An 18,460-nucleotide genomic window follows, 5' to 3' on the forward strand; every position below is an offset into this window, starting at 1 on the left:
CCCTCACATGTTAATATGCATAATTGTTATTGTGTTTATTACTAAATGCATCTGTTAATGATTATTAGACCCAACAAAACATCCAAAATGTCTTATTGTTGCCCAACGTGCCGTCCCTGTACCCAGTGTTGGTGATGAGCTGGAGGCTGTGAGAGACCAGCTGAACGTGGTCCACATAGACCGGGTGGTGGAGCATCTTCGGTGAGATCATACCTTTTGAAGAAGCTCGTAGCTTTGATTTTGACTTTTTATTTTACCTCAACCCTTTGCACCGAACGAGGACAACTTTTATAATTCAATTATATACATGTACTTTTTTTTCTCCTGTTTCCTCTCTTTATCTCTCTCGCTCTCACTCATTCTGAATCTCTCTCTCTCTCTCACTCATTCTGAATCTCTCTCTCTCTCTCTCTCTCTCTCTCTCTCTCTCTCATGGCATTGAAAAACGATCAGAAAGAAAAATAATAAAAAGTCAATAATACAAATTAGAATTCTACAGCCATGCACACCACATTCAAATAATGTAGATCATTAAATGTATGATTACATTTGGATCTCTCTGTCTGTCTGTCTCTTCAGGTGCATTCTAACACAGGACTGTGAGGCATTAAAGAGGCAGTTGCTTTGGGTTCAGGTGAAAAGAAACACTACGGCAGCACTTTTTCCCAAAAACATCTTGTAAAACTAGAAAGACGATTTACTTTCCCAATCTTTCCAAATGTTAGCAAAGTTAACATCCTGGTTGATTGATTAATGACGTTTGACAATTTGTGATTGCATTTGCGTTTGTTTGCATGGTTTTGCAGGTGTTGCCGCATGTGTTGCAAAAACATTTACAAAACCTAACTATCAATCAACCTGTTTGACTACTCTGTGCGATGCAGATGTCATGTTGCCATGAGGCATATTATAATGTCAGAACCATACAGACCATGAAGAAAACCTTAAAACCCTGAAAAAAAAAATGAATGGCACCCTTGCAGGAAGAAAAAGATAATAATATTAATGACATTAACCTCCAGCAGATATTATATTCACCACATCTAGGTCATTCTTTTAACATTATACTTAATACTGCGCAGGGTTTGGGCGACGAGCTCATATTACCTATAATACATTGATTGGTCTTCCCTCTCTATCCTGGGTTTATGTCTGCATTATCTCGTGGATAGATTCCCATACAGTCATCTGCTGTAGGGACTCATCCAACCTGTTCCTATTGGTTAACGGCTTGCATGTTTGATTGCGGACCATCTTTCTGATTCACTGTTTGATATTCTCTGGGAGTTGTGTGTCTCAGGTCCTCACATGTATTTGTCTGCGTGCATGGGTAAACACAGGGTCTCGGCCTATAGAAATCTGCTGGTCTGCATCTGAAGTAGGGACCTCTCTGGTAATGCTCGTACTGGAGTGACATTAGGAGAAGAGTGTCTGTGGGATAGTGGATTTAGTAGTGTGTGTGCGTGTGCCAAGACGTTAGATGCATGCATACATGCAGTCTCAAGTCAACTGACGTGTTTCATGTGCCATGAAATGGATAGAAATGTTCAAGGCCAAACCATGACGAGGTTTAGTCACTTGACAAAGTTCCAATTGTGTGTTTGGCCAACTAAGCAATTGTACACAAGAAGTAATAACTAAGTCAATACGTTTGTGTGTTTGTGTGTGTGTGTGTGTGTGTGTGTGTGTGCGTGTGTGTGCGCGTGTGTTTCCTATAGGAGGATATTGAGCAACAATACAGGAGTCGGTGCCAGATCAAAGACAGAGAACCAACGTTCACAGGTGAGCAGCCAACCTCAACGTCCTGACTCACTGCTGTCATCTAGTGTCCACAAGTATCTGTTATCATTCTGTGGGTTTACAGGACGATCGTCCTGTGTGCTTGTTTGCTTGTTAATGTGTACCTATGTGTGCTTGTTTGTATGTCTTTTAAAGAGCTGAGAGAACAGAGGAGAGTGATCCAGATGGATTTAGATCTTCCAAGTCCCCTCCTGCCTCGCCCCCTCTCATCTTCCTCCACCTCCTCTTCCTCTGTGTCTTCCCCGCCACCCACCAGCCAAAGGTTTACAAAGCCTTCCAGGTTGGTATTCAAAGTCTGAAAAACCTATAGTAAAGAATATGAATCATTTCAAAGCAGGTGTTGATTTCCAATCCCCGGGACGTCCCTGCAGATCTTCAGCTGGACTCGGGACCCCTCACCCCAGGGCCGGCCCCCCAGACCTGAGACCCCGCCCACCGGACCAGAGACTCCGCCCCCTCTCCTCTCTGTCACTCGTTAAGCCGAGCCCGCCGCCCTGGGCTCCCCCGACGAGGCCCCGCTCTGCGTCGTCGCTGCGGCCCCCCCAGGGGTCCTCTTCGACTAGGACTGGAGATCTGCAGCCTGACGGCCTGCTGCCTCACCCCAGTGAAGCAGCTCTCAGACCAGCAGCGACCAGCACCCAAAGGGGCGCCAGGAGGCAGATTAGTCCCGGTAGTCTGAGTGTGGATCAGAGGAACAATGCCAATGGCGGCGAGAACAATGTATCCTCAGTGTCGGACGTCACTCACGTCGACCAAAGGGAGAGAAACACTGATCTCAATGTATTGTCAATGACTGATGGAAAAGCAGAAAACGGCACAAGGAGAGATATCACCAATGGTGGTCTGTGTAATATTCTTAATCACTATTTAAAGTCTGTGACTGAGGATTCACACACACCAAAGGATGATGATGATAGAAGGAGTATGGTTGGTTCAGTGGCTTGTCCAATTAGAGCCAATCGGGGACAGACGAGCAGCGCTGTATTCCTCACTTCACCGTTCCAGCCACTACCTCCTACAGTACCAAAGCTGACCACCGGAGAGCGCCATTTAATCAGACGCATTTCGTTGAAGCACGAAAAGGTGCTTTACATACAATGAATATATCGATTTTTAACAACTTTATGCGAGTCATATTTTCATTGCACTGACAATTTGGTCAATAAAGCTGTCTAATATTTCCATTTCAAGTTTTAAATTTCTTTAATTACCAGCCAGGGCTCCAGAAGAATATATTTGAATATTTTCAATATTTGATTTATCTTCTTTTAAATGGCTTTAAAACCAAGTTGGAAGGAACAATAATATTTAATCTATCATATAAGTAGATTCATGAATATTTTTTTAACAACACTATTACCGATATGTTTTTCTTTAACATATGTGCAAACCCTATTGAATAGGTTTGGGCAATATACGTCTGCTGAGAATCCGTGAACGAGAGGGGGCCAGATGCATATTCCACTGCAATCAAGCTTAAAATTTGTCTGTTCCCCTACGTTAATGGAAACACCCTATTCCAGAACTTAAGTTGGGCAAAGATAGGTCTTTTATGTTTCTTAACATTGTGCTTATTTATCATTGTGGAAACGCATTATATTTCTTGAATCGGATGTTGAGTCGTACCCTAAATAATGTTAAATATTTATAATTTCGGTCCCGGTAGATCTGTGATAAATATACATGTAGTTATATTAAGCTAAGAATCTGAGATAAGAGACTATTTCACAGACCAATATGTTCAGTGGCTACACTGCATTTGCCTCCTGTTAGATAGTAAACAAGTTTTTCAATCATTGTTATAATAAAAATGCATACATACACATACAGACGTGAATAAAAAAGGCCTTTCCCCCTTGTAGATATGGATCCTGCACAGAACACAGTTGATGATTTAATGCTGAGGATTTGTCATCTTGAAAACACGCGGGACGGAATGCCCCTGACGGATGACCCCTTCTTCAGCACGTGTAAGAACAGCCTCAAGCATTTTATGAGAGTACATAACTAAGTTAACCAGCTCACAAAGCTACAGCACCCAAACCATGTGATAGAGGGTAAGGGTTAGGGTTGGTAATAACCAAGTCCCCTCCTTGAAGTAAAAGGACTGGCTTTTGCACGGTCGTTATGTACATCAAGTTGGGGGTGCCTGTTAGAAAGGGTGTCACATATCCATTTTATGGACAGTATATAAGAAATATTAAAGCAAGTGTAGAAAAAGATACAACTAACGGTTATCTACTTATATGAGCCGAGATATGGTGCACTCATTCATTTTCCTTCACTTTCCCCAGGGTCTTTGAAAGAAAGACATATAAAGAACAAAGACAAACTCTACGCTGTATTTACACCAAGGCAGAACCTACTCAACAGCATTGTGATGAGAAACCCGACAGTTGAAGAAACCCCAGGAGAGGATACCGTTCGCTGTCACATAATTCTTAAGGTGAGTGTTAAGTATGCATGTTTTTGTGTTACGTTTACATGAGGTTTCATTTACTGAGTTCTAAGATGAAATATAACTAATCACTACAAATAATAACATTGATTTATAAATTGATGTATAGTTGTATAATTTTGATAAAAACAGTTGCTCCATGATACAAAATTGTTTTTTTTTGTGTTACAAGTTGCAAAATAAATGTTAAGCAGCATGTCAAGATAACATTTTCAGGAAGGTCCGCTGCTCTCTGTCTCTCTTCTTTCCCCAGGGAAACTTTGAAATCTCAGTTAACCTGACCTCTGACACCATTATCGATTTGAGAGATAAACTGGCAAATGAAAGTGGAATACCAGCACATGCTCTACATTACCAGTAACCTGAACATTTCTCTTGTTTTTCTATGGTTGACAAGTTTAACATTTTTCCTCGTAGGATGGTCTTACATGTTAATTCATTTCTAATGAGAATCTACCAAGATTTGGCAGAGGGAACCATGGTGGTTGTGACATATTACAAGATTGTGGAATCGCTGCAGACAGAAGTTCAACGCTGAACTTTTCCTTGTCTACGTTTCCTAAAAAGACGCCAGGCAATGATGTGATGTTCAGTAATGATGTTGAACCCTCAGTGCAACAAACCACTAAAGGACAGAGTGTGTTCATGTCCTCACTTTATTCTGTGGTAATTATCATCATTTATTTATGTCCTGTTTGACATAATTATAATATCTAGCACTTGTGTACATTTATCCTTGGCACTGTTAGTTGATTTGGTCAATTTAATAATCAATATTAATCGACTGTTGATTAATGTTAATCAACAGTCTATACTCTAACAGATCCAATCCACATGACTTCCGTTCCCTTTTGAATATATATATACAGGTTAGTGGACATTGAACAAATTAGTAGAAATTGAACAAAATGTTTTTGCCCCCCTTTAGAAATCAAAAATGTGTGGGAGCGATTTCTCACCCGTGATTGTTTACATACGCAAACTTACCGGCTGTAGCCCTCTGGCACAGAGTTTGTGCCAGCTGATCTGCAGGAATCAGATTGTAACCAAAACTCAGAAGGTTTGTGCCATGGCAGTGTTAGCATTTAGTTATCACTTAGCACTTATACAACTATGCTCATCTGGTGCATAATACGCTACTCATGGTTTTATTCTCCTCCAAACTCTGAAGATTGCAATCTTTGAGGGATTGTACGTGCTGTTCAGAGAACTCTTGCCAAAGCCTGGACAACGCACTGAGGAAAAACCAATCGAGGACCAGGATGTCTTTGAGTATGCGGCACACTGCTGGGCATATCTCCTATCGACAGCAGGTGTACGATGGTATTTTATCAGTCTTGACTTCTTTTGTTCAGCTATGGATCACGTGCATTAACTATTTTAATCCGTCGACCAGGATCAGTCAATGGATCATGAGAACTACGCAACAGTTTCCCTGACATCTGAGCAGGGACATCGTTTCTGTGAACCAGTCTATGTACCAGGAACCCCAGTCGTCTATGAAAGGGCATATGTTCTTCAAAAGATCAGAGGTAAATGATACTATTCATACAATGGTACGATACAATGGTCAACTTAATTAGGTTTCAATCAGTAAAAATTCTCTTACACACTTGTCTAGTCCTGAGATTCCTGGAGGCATTTGTTAAAAAATGAAATTAATACAATTATTTTCATGTTAAATGAAAATGAATGGATCAAATGAAAACAATTTGAAAGAGCCAGTGAACCCAACACCGTATATACCCATTCTGTGTATGGATGGTGAAGCTCCATCTGCGCAGCGGTCTATTTAATGTTTGCGTCCGAGGGATGATAAAATGCGCCACACAATGCTACATTATGTGGCGCATTTTGTATACAACATCGCTCAATATAACGCTCATACACAACAACGGTGATAGAAAAAGTTCACAATGTTGACATGGGGACAACACGTCCCTCTCATTTCTAGAACTCTCAAACCAAAACACATTCTTTTTCATGTCAGTGTTTTAATTCCAGCTGAAACTGGTTTCACTGGCTCTTTAATAAAAGAATCATCAAATGTTAATTGTTGGGTTTCGACAGATTTTATGAGATTATCTGTGGTATCATACTATTACTAAAACTAAGTTTAATTTCAGATTGAAATGTACAATTTTTTTGACCATATATTGTTGCTTCATTCATCTTGGTTTGATTTGTTTTTCCTTTTTAAGATGGAGAGAAAATTCCAAACTGCTGTGAAGTAGACTTGCTGGAAAGTTCACTGAGGAGAGCCATGGATATAGAGAAGATACTGCTCAGCCTTCCTCCTTCCGTCAGAAGATACAACCTTTGGATATCTCACGCCGACATGCTTTGAGAGAAGTATGTAGTCATTTAACACATAACATGTTGAATATGAATCAAACTGGCCTATTTTGCTGGGTGTAGCACAAAATATATGATCAAAGCAGAAGTCTTGTAGAGCCAGCCTTGCCATACAGAAAGTCTGGCAGACTGCGTTTTAATAACTTTGTCAAGAACGGCCAAATTGTGAAGGAAAGACTTTATTGACATGCATGCGTAACAAATCCCGGACCCCTGGCAAAACAAACCAGATTCAAAAAGGAATTCGTTAGTATGAGTCGTTGGTCGTGGTCTTTAGCGTTAGGATGAGTCGTAACGACTCATTTTCTAACAACTAATCTTTCGACAAATTTTTCAGATTAGTCGACTAATCTAAACGATTTATATATTTTTTTAAATAGAAAACATGTGTTGGCTGTTTCAGTCCCTTTCAGAATGTGCTGTTTCTGGTGTCTGTAGCTTTAAATGCAAATGAGCTGCTGCCCATTGCATCCAAATGAGCTGTCAGAGTGAACACAGCATGGAGGAAAAATTGCCGTTTGCGGACTTCCGGAGATATATATATATATATATATATATATATATATATATATATATATATACATACATACCAGTGGACTGATAAACCCATGGATGTTTATAAAGAATAAACCTTCGCGCGTGTTGCACCAAAGCGACATCTATATTTCTGTGAGTGACGAGGCTAACACCCAATAGCAATGGTGTCTTGAGTTCCTGGAGGACCTGCCCAGTTTAACCTACCCCTTATACCAGATGTTCAGGATGAAACTCATGGAAGAGGCTGAGACTCTGCCCTGACTCACCAGCAACACCACCAGCACAAATAACACAGGTTATTTGTGTTTCTGTATCATAAACCTCTTATGTGTATCGTGTTGTTCACTTGAAAGTCTGCCTAATCCTCTTACCTGTACATGCGGACATAGTATTACTTTATCCTGCAAACAAAATATACCTCTGGGTACAAAATAAAGTAACTTGAACTTTTTGTACCACAATGGATATGGTTCACATGAAGAAAAAGTAGATGATCGGAAAACGTTTAAATGCAAAAAAAAACACCAATTCTAATTTTAATTATGTTGAGAATTATTTATTCAAAGTGGACTACCTAGGAATAAGGCAAGTCTAAATAATCCTACATTAATAAGATGAATATGGTGCAGTACTTTTTTTCATTAAAATTCAAGGAAGTGGTTGGTACGATCTCCAGCTCACCCCTCCCTTGTGGCTTAAAGCTTTCAGGTAACTATGAAGGAGACTTTTGGTGACATGACAGAGAAACTGAGAGAGTTCCCCTTTCTACAAGTGACCCCACCGCTTCTACTCAAGGGCGCAGGACAGGCTGGGCCACTGCTTCTTCAACTGAGTGAAGGTACTGCATTAAGTAGGATTTAAGATTATTATGTTATGTCACTAGTAGTCAGTCAGGACTTTCATAAGGATCAACCCAGGAAGGTCTTAAACCTAAACCTGAAGTCTGACTCAATATGCATGCAACCATCAGTTACATCTTTATATACTGTATGAATATATAAACAAAGCATTAGATGATTTTGAATGAGTCACACAGGGTTCCATTATACCACAAACTTTATACAATTATATTTCGTCATTTGTTCATTAACAATTACTTCTTTATGTGGCAGGTAATGTCGGAATCTTTTTAAGCAAGGACAAATGTCAACCAAATCTGATTGTGGTGTGGAAGTTTCTCGCTGGCACAATAAAAAGTCAGAATCTGGATGAACTGGCAGCCAAGTAAGCAAAAATTACAAACATTTATATCCGCACACAATATGAAGTCCTATGTACAACGTACTATGCAAAACAAATTTAAATGTCATTTTATGCTAAATATATTTATGTAAACACATTTCTGTTACACATTGTCCTAAAGGCCTATAGGCAGCACTCGAGTTGAGGGGGGATGAGGGAGGATGGCATCCCCCTTTGGAATTAAAATGATCAAAATCATCCCCCTTCTGAAACAGCCATCTCCCCTTCCCAGACAGACACTGATAGCGTGAAGCTGTCTCTGCATCTCAGACATCGCTTCCGCAGGCAACTCTGTCCCGTTTTCTCCCTTTCATTCCAACCCGTGAGCAACGTTAGTCTCCCTTCTCTGCCGAATGCATTTTTGAAAAAGAATAATAAGAATCAGTTTTTAAAATCCTTAAATGTGACGCATGCCTCCGAATCGTGTGATGCGTCCGATCAGCTGCGTTTTATGGGATAAAATAATAATAATAATAATAGTAATACAAATAATAATAATTAGCACACCGTTGGTCTACCACCATATCCAATGTCATCAGCACAAATGATCTGTCCCTAAAAGTTAAAATCCACCATCCCCCCTGGCTTGTTTTTACAACTCGACCACTGCCTATAGGTGTTTTTTTTTGCTGTTCTTAAAGATGCGGAAGGTAAGATTTAAGCTATTATTTGAGTGTAGTTTATATACCATAGCCATTGGTTGTAAATTATTAAACGAAAGTTACTGCACCTGCCTTACTATTTTAGATTTTCGGACCTATCAGGCTACGAACGCTATGAATGCTACGAAACAGGAAGTTACGTCACAAGTACAACTCGGAAGGCTGGTGTCCGAGGCATCTGGAACACACCATAACATCAGCGTTAATGTCAACGCTAGCGCAACCGCTGCCTGAATGTCGTAATAAGTAGTCCAATCGACGGGAAAAACCGCCCAATCTGGCAACACTGCCTGCACGTCCTCCGCGCTCTAACTTCAACGTAAATCAATGAGATCAACTGAAAACGAAGCCGATATGGAACTTAAACTGTGATTCTGAAAAAAGTATAAAGGTAATTCGGTTTTCAGATTATTGAAGATACAAGTGTGTTGATTTATCAAATGGTTTGAACGAAGGTTAACATTGAAAATTGAACCAAGTTCTGATGTCCGAAGTAGTTGAACTGTCAGAGAAGGCGGACAGTTGCATTGCAAAAGAAAAAGGCAGAAAGAGCGTAATAGTTAAAACATTTGAAAGAGTTGAAGAACGCCGAGAGATAGCCTTCATGTCGTTAAAGAGCTGGACATTTTGATAGTTGAATGGTTTCTGTAGCTGAAAGTATGCAGGAGCAGTTAACTGCACAAAAAACAGGCAAAGGGAATAATGAAAACTTAAGAATTAGTAGATGGGCTTGCAGTAGCAACCACACTAATGAAGTAACATAATGACAAAAGAGAAACATAGATGGATGGATAGGGCATTTATCTAAACAAATGATGAATAATGCTTCCCCTGCTTTGCATTTGTCTGGTAACCTTTCAGATGACCACATGTTTATCACTTGCAGGACTCCAAAGGAAGCAATACTAAGAACCACAAGGCAATCCCCCCCTGTGCCTTGTGGTTCTTAGTCCCCCTCCCAGGCTTCCCCTACGGAACTAAACGCACATTTCTTTCACCCCAGTGCATTAAAAAAGAAGATCCAGGAATCTAAGAAATCGAAATTGATGGAGAAGGACAAACGTATACTAGAGGAATTGAGACGCTTGCACTGTGAGCCTCATCCTTAATTCACCATCTTCCCCTCCGAGTCCGACTTCAGTAAGTGGCAATCATGCCCACTAGGACTAAGTAATATCATCTTTCATTGCCATGCATATATACCTACGTGTACTCCTAACAAGCCTTCTAAGTAATGCATAACAGTCCTGATTTCTGATTCCTAACTGTAATGTGTGTTTTCTAACTGTTCATAGCATTTTGGAAGATTCTGATGCAGGGTCCTCCTGACACACCTTATGAGAAGGGGGTGTTTGAGCTGTACTGTCAGTTTGACAAGGATTACCTAGTGAAACCTCCTACAATCCGCTTCTTCACACATGTATCCTTGTTTGATTACAATGCATCATCCATACATGTGTATAATCGTTGCAAAAGAGCCAGTAAACAAAACAAATACAGGACTTTTCCAATGCCATTGTCTTAATCAGTAAAGGTGTAACACTGCAACGTCAACAATTCTGGACGGATTTGTCACCACATATTTGACCGCAGCTACAACGCCCATGTCACCATGAGGGAGATCTTGGACGCCATCTATGGACTGCTCATCGCCCCTGAGGCTGAAGACCCACTAGACAGGTGGGGTCTTCTAGCGTTGTTTAAAACTAAATTTAGTTGATGTTTACATGTTTTCTTTGCTTTCTTCAAATTGCCGTTGGATGAAAAATGTGTATTTTACTGCTTTCTATATGATGCTGACCATGCTGAATGGTTTCAATCAAGTTGACATGAGGGGCAGACCAAATTCTGTAGAATAAGTTATTATATGGGCATGTTTTTTTTTATTAATGTCTTCTTCTTTTTTACCTCTTACAAAACTATTTTACGAATACTTAATTTACCTGAGAATGCTTTTATGTAATGTGATAAAATGTTTTACAAATGTTCTCCTATGTAAGCATTTTGGCTGAGGAATTCCTATCCAGCAAGGACAAGTATGAACAAGAAGCCAAGGACCACACCGCGAAAACCGCAGCCAAGTCCTTCAATGACAAGGAGCGGGTGAGGTTCCCCACTTATATTAAGGATTCTATGAACTAAAGGATATATTAAAACATTGCGTCCAACATCTTGCACCAACATGAAAAACAAATAAACAAAGTGGACATTTGTTTATATGTTTTTGTGAGTTCTTGTTTTTTTTATGTCAAGATTAATTTCCTAATCTGTACACTTGGATAAATTATCACTGAATGAGCCTCACAAGTAAATGCCACATTTTTTGAGCCACAGGCCTTACACCTTATGAATAAAACATTAAACTGCTTTATTACTTCTCCCTGAAAGGAATTGGTCGGTCGGCGTTCTGTTCCGAAGAACACACCCCAACATCTGAAATGTCCACTCAGCAAGAGGATATTTGTTGAGCCTGTTAGAACAAAGTATGGGACAGTATACGAGCGTAAGGCCATCGAGGAACACCTTAAAACGTACGTTCTACATTTTCCTCTCGAGTATTTTAATGTGATGTGCAATGATATTATTTTCCTGATGCTTTTCCCTGGATGAATTTGATTGATCGGTTCAATAATCCTTAGTTTTCACCACCAGTCTGTAGCCTTTCTTTCATGTTTGATTTGATTTGTAGACTAGCATTCCTGTGTTCTGTCAAATAAAGAAAATGTTGTCTCTTTTAGAAATCCACAAATGGGGAAAAAACGTCCACTCCAGACTAGTGACCTTCAAGAAGATCGAGATATGAAGAAAATGGTGAGGGAGCACAAGGTTCGTCAAATACAACCAGCAGGGCCTTGAAACGTTAGGCTAAATGTGCCTTGTTTATCCCTAGTTCAGAAGAAATCGGTCATGGAGAGTGTTTTTTTTTCTGTTGACAAGCATTACCAAAACAGAGCATCTCATTGTAACAGTTTAATCACATTATTGTTGCTTATAAAAAAAAAAATGTTTTCTCTTTTTTTTGTTATCTTCCAAATATACCTGCTGTAGTCTGATGAGGAACAAGCTGTAGTTTTGCTATTTAACTCAGACATTAATGTGGAACTACTACTGGTCATCAGTATGAATGTTCATTTGTAAGACATGCCCATGTTTAACTCTTCATTCCATGTGAAAACATTGACCATGTGAGGCCTCTCTAGGCCTTCTGTCATGTTTGATTCCTGTGTACTCTGTTCTTGTTTTGTTATAAAAAAAAAATGTTTTGGGAATTCTCTAACCTTTCGGTCATGTTTGATTCATTTGTACTCCTTAACAGTTGATCCTTGTTCTTTGTTATATTGTTTTGCTCATCAACGCTGAGTAGGATGCTCCAATACCAGCATGTTATTATCACTTTACCAACAGATATTGTTGGTCAAATAAACAGATATGTGATTTGAAATGCGTGCCTCATTCAGTCCTCCAATATTTTGTTCCTTTTGGAAGCTTCAGAATATGACATATCTACATCTCATCAGAATATTGGATACTGTTTAATGCCTTTATAATTCATAGTACCTTGATGGTTGTACATATATACACAAGTTTGCATGAAAATGCTGATTTGTGTACGTAACAATAGTGAAGTAACGTTTGCAACGATTTAGTTCTGCTTCATGTTGTCAAACTACAAAAATAAACAAAGTAGTCTACACAAATCCTATTAAAAATAATAATGTTCTTCGTCACCGCTACTTATCGAACACTGGTATAATTTTGTACAAACCATTATTTTGCTTACGCATGACGCTGAACTTGTCGGCCAATTAAAAGCGTGCATTGGGGTCCGTACGCACCGGAATTCTTCCGTGCAAATCCCGTATGGACCATGGACGCTATGGTAACTTGGTAATGTGTCAACAGATAGAAATACACTGGAGTTAAGACTGAAAATACGACGTAAGTAGTATGAAACACCTATAGGACGTTATTTGTTGCCATGTTGGTTAAATGTCTTTGTCAACTGTTCCTTTCCGTCCCCCTGTGAGCTGGTAAACAACCTGGGGTACATTCAGGACCTATCGGTTACAGAGTATCTAACTATGTGTAGGCTATGAAAGTAATGTTCGTTCTCCGTAATTTTTAACCCCTCATATAATCCATGAATAATTTCGTGCAAACATCTCGGACCTTTCCCTTTTTTATTTTGTATCTTAAGACTACCAATGTGCATTCCAAGTAAACGTACCATTAGTTCCATAGGTTCGTTATTTCGTATCAGAGCCTAAGGAAATCAATGTGAATATTTCGTTTCATAGCAAAAAATGTAGGACGTTTTACTGTGTTCTGTAGCGAGTTTTCTTTCGATGATGCAGACTTGTTCGATGCCAGTACCAGATTTACCAGCCAAACCTGTTGCATAGCTTACAGAGAGTGGCAACAGCTATCCAACTTAACTAAGTCGAGACTGTGTGACTCGTGAGCCGCGGTACTATAACAGACCGGGTGGAGACTTAGAGAACAGCCCACACAACAAGATTATAGGTACAAAATTAACAATATTATCTTTATTATTTAAAGAGCAGCGAGCGCGAGTCAATTGTGGGGTAAGCAGCAACAACCATGTTCGTATCCTAGCCTAGACTCCTCGGGTCTTCTGCATAGGAGGGAACACCAAAAATCACTTTGGGATCATTGTGGTGGAACAATTATTTCAATCTATATTCTTTGATAATTATGGTTCCAATGTAGTCAATTGGGGTGTACATGATTGGACAAGTGCATTCATATCTGCACACCGTTAATGTAACCATGGTATGGTTGATGGTTGGATGAGTGTAAATTAGGCGTATATTTATTTTTTTGTGTTCCCCTAATCGTCCCTATAGTCTGAACTGCCTTCTCATGCTCACATTATACGACATCCCAGCCCCTAAGCCCATTATAGAGACACAATCTCTCGTACACCGGTGTACAATAGGTGTGGGATTGCATAATGTTGGTGGAGCTAAGGTAATGTTGGCAAAAAACGAAGCAGAAATTAAGGAAATGTACGATTTAAATATATTGGAAAATAGCAGATTGGTATGGTGCTGTTTCAGCCATTCATCCCAGTAGTGGCTAGTGAGTAAGTGGGTAGCTTGTAGTAATAGGTGTCTTGATGAACTCATTCTCCCAGCTTTGACCCCCCCCCCCTTGGCCACTAGTCCAGTAAACCGACACCTTCTTGGGCCCTTCCTGTTCACCCTTCCCCAACCATCCAATGTGCCGTCCGGTCTCACGCCCTTGTGCTCCTGCCTCCCCCAGAACGATGTGGTGGCTGCTGTGGGTCCTGGTGGCCTTGCTCACTCTTTTCTCCTGCCTGGACGTGTGGTACTTCCTGCGGGCCGCCGCCGTCCTCACCCGAGCCTGGTTTCAGACCCCGGTGTGGGACGTCACCGCCGAGCAGGTGGTGGCAGGGCGCGTCCTCCCCCGGGACATCGACCTGTGCCACATGAACAACGCCCGCTACCTGCGGGAGTGTGACTTTGCCCGCTTCTCGCTGTACACGCGCAACGGCGTGTTCAAGGCGCTTCGAGCCCTGGGTGCCAGCATGGTGGTGGGGGCCACCACCGTGCGCTACCGGAGGGCCCTCTGCATCGGAGAGGGCTTCGAGCTGCGCAGCCGCATCGTCACGTGGGACGAAAAGTCATTTTTCCTAGAGCAGAGGTTTGTTTCCACAAAGGACGCGCTGGTGTGCGCTGTGATGTACTGCCGGCAGAACATCATCCGTGGCAGCCCCGCCAAGATCATGCAGCATCTATGCAAGAGGAAGGTATGTCACCTGCACCATTTTTTAATTTTTTAATTAATTTATTTTTTTTGGCTATGGCGGCCGATGTCTCTGATTCTCTTTGTTTCCGACATGGCAGCTGTAACCCCTGATGGCGTTTTCCTTGCAGGTCGAGTGCCCCGAGTTCCCGGATGACCTTCAGCATTGGGTGAACTTCATCTCAGCCAGCAGCCACGCCCTCAGAGCAGAAGGGGGACTGGAGGACAAAAACAAGTGAAGCAGACCATGAACGCTTTTTGGAAAAGAAGACTCATTTTTCTACGCCTTCTATTTCGTGAGCCAGCATTCTCGTATGAAAAGGACAAGTAGCTGCGGTTGGATGTGGTCAGCCGTGGGGCTTCTGTGTGACACTACAATTTGAAACCAGTTGTGCCTTATCTTTTGATTTAAAGCTTTTTCTTGGAATCAACACAGGCTTGTCAGCATTCATGAGATCAAGCATCCCTGAAATGATATTTGTTGACAACAAGAATACAAAATTGATAGGATTATGATTAAATGAATGACTTCTGGTATAGGTGGAGCTTGAGTGTTGGTGGTTAATGAGCTGGGGATTCAGATGGGTAGGAAGAAAGAAAAGTACTTTTAAACCTTGTGGATTAATGCAGATAGGATGGGCTCAATGATGGGATGGAGACGAAAACAGGGTCACGTGAGAATCAATGTGAATAGGTTACATCCCTCAGCAGAACTAATAATTTGCTTCCACTTTAAACCAGTTATTTCAACAGCAACATTAACACAAAAGGGCCAAGTATGAAATACATGTGTGCATATAATATATTTCTGTTATTGTCAGAATCTTTATGAAATCGGCTGAGAACACTATAGATATACTCAAAAGTGGTAGGTGTATCCTATGTTTTGATTAATTAATTAATAATTAAATGAAATAAGTCAATGCAGTTGTCCGAGTACATCATTCTCAAGAATATTGATATAACGTATACAAAAAATAAACAACTCTACAGTGTAAACTAAGCGTTAGGTATAAACCCACTAGACCTTCAGAAATGCAAGCGGTTCGTTTATCTAATGAAGGCTGACGTTCTGTCCAAGCCTGCCTCTCCCGGAAGTCGGAAGCTTCCTCCATCTACCGGCTTCTTCGATTTGACAGCGCATCCCATGGTAGCACTTTTTTTTTCCGAAGGCATAGTAAGTAAAATATTAAGATTATTCAACGTGTCGCTCGTATTATTTATATCCGAAGTGAACAATGAAGGATAAGGCGTAAGCACCTGCTCGTTCGTAGTATCAGTGGCGACTACGCCACCGGCTAACGGGAGCTAGCTCGGCTAACAGATTGGGTTGTTACAGAAGGATCCTGTTGCAGCACATAGGGCAGCGCGTCCATATCCTCAAGGTTGAAATTGGTGATGGCACGAATCCATCGTTTTATTGGGTCTCGGGGGTGTTCTCATATCAATTAGACAAACGAGTAGGCTATACTTTACTGTTGTTATCTCCTTGCTCTTTCACGATGTTATTGGTGAGGTCAAAGCTGCATTTTATTGTAGTATTTAATAATACCGTAGTGTTCAGAGCAGAACAATTTCCAAATGCATCCCCGTCCGAACTTTAAAATATAAACACACTTCGACATATAACACTCACAAGGATGCTGCTACAATGCCTGCTGGCCATAATGTTCTATGCTATTGGTGTTTAATGCTAATTCTCATTGGCTTGCTTGCTTCCTTGCAGAGACATGTTCCTGCTGTTGGTGGGTGCTCTCCTGCTGCTCTTCTGCACAGTAGATGTTTGGTACTTCCTGCGAGGGGCCCAAGTTTTTTTCCAGGCATGGTTTCAACCCCGAATAGGGGACATTATGGCCGAGCAAAGTGTGGATGGTCAGGTCCTGCCCCACGACCTGGACTACATGGGCCACATGAATAACTCCCGCTATCTGAGGGAGTGTGACTTTGCCAGGTTCCACCATTACATGCGAAACGGGCTGTTCATGGCCTCACACAGGCTGGGGGCACGGATGGTGGTGGGAGCCTCCACTATCCGTTATCGGCGCTCGTTGGCGTTCCGCGAGCCCTTTGAGATCCGGACCAAAGTCATCGGCTGGGATGAGAAGGCCTTTTATTTGGAACAGCGCTTTGTGTCTAAGAGGGACGGCTTCATCTCAGCGGTCATGCTCTGCAGGCAGAACGTGGTGCGCTGCAGCCCCGAGCAAATCATAGAGTTTGTGTGCAAAAGAAAGGTAGGTGTATTGAGAACCCGAGGTTTATCCTGTGTTCGGTCCGTGCTTTTTTGTTTGTTTATTCTGTGTGTGTGTGTGTGTGTGTGTGTGTGTGTGTGTGTGTGTGTGTGTGTGTGTGTGTGTGTGTGTGTGTGTGTGTGCGCAGATCACATGTCCAGAGTTTCCTGAGGACCTCAAACACTGGCTAGACTACATCTCAGCCAGCAGCCAGGCTCTCAGAGCAGAGAGCGGCCTGGAGAAGAAAGACGAGTGAGTCTCGTCCCGAGGACAGGAAGCCTCATTCCCAGCATATTGTTTGCACACTGACGTGAATACGCACATGCAATGAAACATTGTCATTCTAGGAAAGTATGTAGTTAAGTTGCTATATATATATATATATATATATATATATATATAAAATTGTTTATTTATTTTTCGCCCAATGATGTATGATCCTTTTTAATTTTAAGTTATTCCATATTATTAAATGACTGTCTTGACTGAGTATTGAAGAAGGCCAAAAGTAAAGTCTTCCGTATGGAACCAAAAGTATAAGGAATGCAAGAATGATTGCAGAAAACAGGGGATGTTTAGCATTTTGTATCATCATGGCTTTAGATACGCATGTGGAACCTTAGATATCAATTACATCAATGCATGTTTTCATACAAAGGGAATGATTTATTTGTGCCTGTTTCCCACGAGTAGCGGAAGATTTCCAAATTTACGATAACCATTCATACTAGAAAAAAAAAATCTTATTTTTTTCAAATATTGGGGCGTGATCTGATACTTGAAGTACCTAATATGTTTATATGTTTAGACACTTTTCTTTTACAGTTTGCACAGGTTATCCCACGGTGAAAGACTGCACTTTGTGAGTTATCTTGAGGGATTGTTTAATAGATTAGGTTTAAGATGAAGAAACAAAAGGGCATTTAAGCACAGGTTGTGTGAAGGGGCTTGACTATCAATCAGCTGGATCTGTCGATGCATAAAACTGGAAGACGTTAAGATGTTATATTAATACATATTTTACATTAATCAACTGAAAAATTTATACAATCTCGAGCTTGACTACTTTTTTTGTGTGACCAAAATAATGTATCATTCCTCATGAAAGAATCATCTGTATTTCTATCCCACATTATATGTACGTTTGTCTTATGTGTTCATATTTGTGAGTTTACTGAGTGCAGCTTGTTTAAATTCTGAGAGGGGGAATGTGGAAATAATTGTATTTTTGATTGTTATTTATTGATAAATTATTCAAAGATCCAAATATAGGATTATATGGTTTATGCTCATTATTAAAATGCCTTTTAAATGCTTTACCAATTGGTTGTGTTCTTTGGGCATCAGGTGTATACTGTATAGGTGTGGCCTTTGGTGTGCATCTTAGG

At 40.7% G+C, this 18,460-nt stretch overlaps 2 protein-coding genes across 4 annotated transcripts; both read left to right on the plus strand.

Moving 5' to 3' along the window:
- Positions 1-12,873: 12,873 nt before the first annotated feature.
- On the plus strand, positions 12,874-15,754 carry LOC307085917 (protein THEM6-like). Of its 3 annotated transcripts, none has more exons than XM_079750850.1 (3): positions 12,874-12,993; positions 14,341-14,848; positions 14,976-15,754. In XM_079750850.1, exons 2-3 carry the CDS (start codon positions 14,345-14,347, stop codon positions 15,081-15,083), a joined length of 612 nt encoding a protein of 203 aa, XP_079606976.1. In that variant the 5' UTR covers positions 12,874-12,993; positions 14,341-14,344; the 3' UTR covers positions 15,084-15,754. The 3 variants fall into 3 exon arrangements, with proteins under 3 accessions (XP_079606976.1, XP_079606978.1, XP_079606977.1); XM_079750852.1 differs by lacking the exon at positions 12,874-12,993 and adding an exon at positions 13,472-13,578; XM_079750851.1 differs by lacking the exon at positions 12,874-12,993 and adding an exon at positions 13,492-13,640.
- Positions 15,755-15,944: 190 nt separating this feature from the next.
- Positions 15,945-18,371, plus strand: LOC307085918 (protein THEM6-like). The gene is made up of 3 exons (XM_079750853.1): positions 15,945-16,021; positions 16,571-17,075; positions 17,221-18,371. The coding sequence occupies exons 2-3, from the start codon at positions 16,575-16,577 to the stop codon at positions 17,326-17,328; spliced, it is 609 nt and encodes a 202-aa protein (XP_079606979.1). The 5' UTR covers positions 15,945-16,021; positions 16,571-16,574; the 3' UTR covers positions 17,329-18,371.
- Positions 18,372-18,460: the final 89 nt, after the last annotated feature.

The sequence above is a fragment of the Pollachius pollachius genome (genome assembly GCF_949987615.1).
Source record: "Pollachius pollachius genome assembly, chromosome: 14".
NCBI lineage: Eukaryota > Metazoa > Chordata > Actinopteri > Gadiformes > Gadidae > Pollachius > Pollachius pollachius.

Coding starts and splice junctions, on each gene's coding strand:
- LOC307085917 (XM_079750850.1), top strand. CDS start 14,345: ATGTGGTGGCTGCTGTGGGTCCTGGTGGCCTTGCTCACTCTTTTCTCC. Junction 14,849..14,975: donor AGCATCTATGCAAGAGGAAG/GTATGTCACCTG, acceptor TTTTCCTTGCAG/GTCGAGTGCCCCGAGTTCCC.
- LOC307085918 (XM_079750853.1), top strand. CDS start 16,575: ATGTTCCTGCTGTTGGTGGGTGCTCTCCTGCTGCTCTTCTGCACAGTA. Junction 17,076..17,220: donor AGTTTGTGTGCAAAAGAAAG/GTAGGTGTATTG, acceptor GTGTGTGCGCAG/ATCACATGTCCAGAGTTTCC.